Source organism: Athene cunicularia (genome assembly GCF_003259725.1).
Source record: "Athene cunicularia isolate RWA chromosome 3 unlocalized genomic scaffold, athCun1 chr3_part1, whole genome shotgun sequence".
In the NCBI taxonomy this organism is placed as follows: domain Eukaryota; kingdom Metazoa; phylum Chordata; class Aves; order Strigiformes; family Strigidae; genus Athene; species Athene cunicularia.
In genome coordinates this window covers 45,433,232-45,436,246 of record NW_020799097.1, presented here as the reverse complement: position 1 = coordinate 45,436,246, position 3,015 = coordinate 45,433,232, and the positions used below count along the sequence as shown (strand labels likewise).

Below are 3,015 nucleotides of genomic sequence, written 5' to 3'. Positions count from 1 at the left end.
AGGTTCCTGCCTTGGTTTCGTCCTGGCCATGCAGCGCACACCTGGGCTGGGGAGTGCGAGGGCTGTGGGAGGAGAGTGCGGGGCAGGCTCCTCTACGGGCGCGATAGATGCGAAAATATACTTTTGTTTTTCTTTCTTTATTTATTTCTTTCCCCTCTGGTGGGAGAAAATACTACACCCACCGGAGGCTGGTCGTTGATTTTTATTTCTCGCGGCTCCGCTGCGGCGTTGTGTACCGGCTCTCTCACCCCAGGACTGCTGTTGTCTTCACAGAGACTCCCGGGAAGTCACCCAGCGCCCTGGGAGGCAGCCCACGGCCAGGCGTTTCGGGCCTCGGATTGACAACGGATCACGGGAAGAAACGGGATTATTATGACCCTCTTCCGAGGAGCTATGCTGCCCGCCACGAGTAGGAAAAAAGGCCAGAAATACCTCATTTGGTTGCTGTGTGGTGCCGCAAGCTTCTAGCTTTCTTATTTTATTTTTCATCCAGTTGCTTGGAGTTTCTGAGCTGCATTGGATAAATGCCTTTCCCATTCGATTGACTCTGCTTTTCATATATATATATATATATATATATTTTTTTTTTTTAAGAAGAACTCTCTGGTCTTCAATACTTGTTTGCATTTTACGCAACTGAACGGTTTCTCAGAGTAATGGCCGCGCTCAGTATCACTGCCTGATGCTCCGGAGAGATGAATTGCAGCTGAAAGTTTCCCTTCCACCTTTGGATGAATCTCTGGAGTTTAAATTGTAGGAAAGAAGTGGGAAAAAAACACGATGAAAGAGAAGTCCAAAAATGCTGCCCGGACTAGACGGGAGAAAGAAAACAGTGAATTTTATGAACTGGCGAAATTACTACCCCTGCCCTCCGCTATCACCTCTCAGCTGGACAAAGCATCCATAATCAGGCTCACCACCAGCTATTTAAAAATGAGGGTGGTTTTTCCAGAAGGTAGGTGGGAATGCCTATTCGCCTCAATTTCCATTCCGATCCAGGTATCGCTTGTCGCTTTTACTTAAAAAACAAACAAACAAACAAAAAGTAATTCGCGTGGGGTGGTGTGCTTGGAGGCAGGGTGCTCTCCGCTGTCACTTTGTTGTACTTTCCCTTCAGTTACTATGACAGGTTTGGTTGGGGACTTACGGTGCTTTTGTCAACACTTCAAGGTACTGAGCGCTGCTGCGTGTCCTGCTAAAGCAAACACGGGTTTTCTTTTCCCCCAGTCTCCCAGTGAGATGTGCATCTCCCGCCAAGCACGTGCGTGGCGAAAGAGGGGACGCTTCACCCCTATTTATAGTTATGCTATGGGGGGAGTTAATATATGGGTAAATATTTACATAAGTCTATGCAAAGTCCTAAAGCCTTGGTTCAAGTATCGAGCAAAGGTGCGGTTTACAGGTACAGCACCCTCGTACAGGCGTGCTCGCACACATGCACGCAGCCTAAATAAATAAGCCAAGCACACGGAATCACATCACGACTGTGATGTGTCTCGCTCTGAGGATCATTGGGACAGGCTGAGGGCGTTAATGGACTTCAGAAATTTTTAACAGGCGTTTTGTACCCAGACATAGTCAGTCCCTCTGCCTGCCCAGCCTCCGGGTCTGGGCCTGACTCTCCTCCACGGTCAGGCAACGGTGAACTTCACGTTGACTTCCACGGCAGCAGCCACAGTCCTGCCTCTCTAGAAAAAGCAGACTTAAGCGTCCTAAAGTCTGTCTTGCTTTTGACTAGAATTAGGATTTAAAGCGACCGTCTTGGGGTTTCTAGATCGGCTGCCAAGAAAAACAAACAGCACAGAAAGTTAAGAGAGTTGGAATAAAGTTCTCCTGTGTTCTCACTCTATTGCTTTTATAAGATGGAAAAAAATCGAAAATACTTCACAAATCTTTTATTTATGTCAACTCGATTCAGAGATAGTCTGGATGAAAGAAAAAGTACTAAGAGGGGTTTTTTTTCTTTTCTCCGATCTAATAACAAAATTCACTACATTTTTTTGTTGTTGTTGAAAAGTGTGTGTGTGTGTGTGTACATAAGAAACAAGGTAATATGGATATGTCCCTCTGGTTTTCTGTAGCTGTGCCTCGAGTCAGTCAGTCTGTCTACTGTGTTTTACAAATCAAGACTGGGTATAGGGCCTGGCTTTGTTTTGCTTTGGTTTGGGTAGGTTTTTTAACCTGATTAAGTCTGTGAACTACGGGTCTTAATTCTACTTTTAAAAAGTAAATATGCAGTCTGGCAGTCCTTTGGACTGGGGGATGTATAACGCAGTTATGCATGAACGCTTATACTAAAGTCCACGGCACTAATTTGCAATCCAGTGCATATTGCAGTAGTTTCTTTAAACAACGTGCCATATCTCCGAGTCAGAACAAAAGAAGGGATAAGTGAAAGCTGTAATACATGAAACCTTAAAAAAAAAAAAAAAAAAAAAAAAAAGCCACTTTCCTCTTCCGTGTTATCTGGTACCTTGAAGATCATTATGCGGGGCAGCCCTCTGTTTCAAATGAGACCGAGTTGTCCTTTATACTGTCAGCGCATACTTTATAAAAATAAAGCTCTTGCAAACTCCGGTGCCCGTGATGTTCCTAAAAGGATTATTAGCAATGATTTGTCAACTCCCGCGGTCTCAGTAGGCCACCTTTCTGCGTGATTCCGAGCAGGTCTCGTCAATTACTGGTGCCTATGTAGCGGGTTGTTTGATCAGAAGAAGCATATGGTGTTGCTTGTAGGCTGTGAGTAATCACGGGACGGGAAGAATAGCAGATCCCCGTCCCTCGGTGGCAGCGCAGGATGTTTGAATGCCCTGGGGAACCGTGCGGCGAAGTGCGCCGGGGCCGGGGCCGGGGCAGGCGGCGGCAGATGCTAATCCGAGCGCGGAGCCAGAGGGGGCGGCTGAGCGGGGCTTTGGAGGCAGCCGAACCTTCGCCGCCTCATTAAAGGCAAACTGCAAATTAAAACGCAAGGCAGTGAGCAGGCACGAAAGGGCTCGCCCCTCCAGGGCGCGCTGC

The 3,015-nt window shown here is 47.0% G+C and overlaps 1 protein-coding gene across 1 annotated transcript in view; it reads left to right on the top strand.

The window, feature by feature from the left end:
- The first annotated feature begins 780 nt into the window (after window positions 1-780).
- SIM1 (SIM bHLH transcription factor 1) overlaps window positions 781-3,015 on the top strand; it is a 44,710-nt gene continuing 42,475 nt past the window's right edge. Inside the window, exon 1 of the mRNA XM_026844140.1 lies at window positions 781-955. Coding sequence (XP_026699941.1) covers window positions 781-955 — 175 coding nt within the window. The remainder of the gene's footprint in view (window positions 956-3,015) is intronic.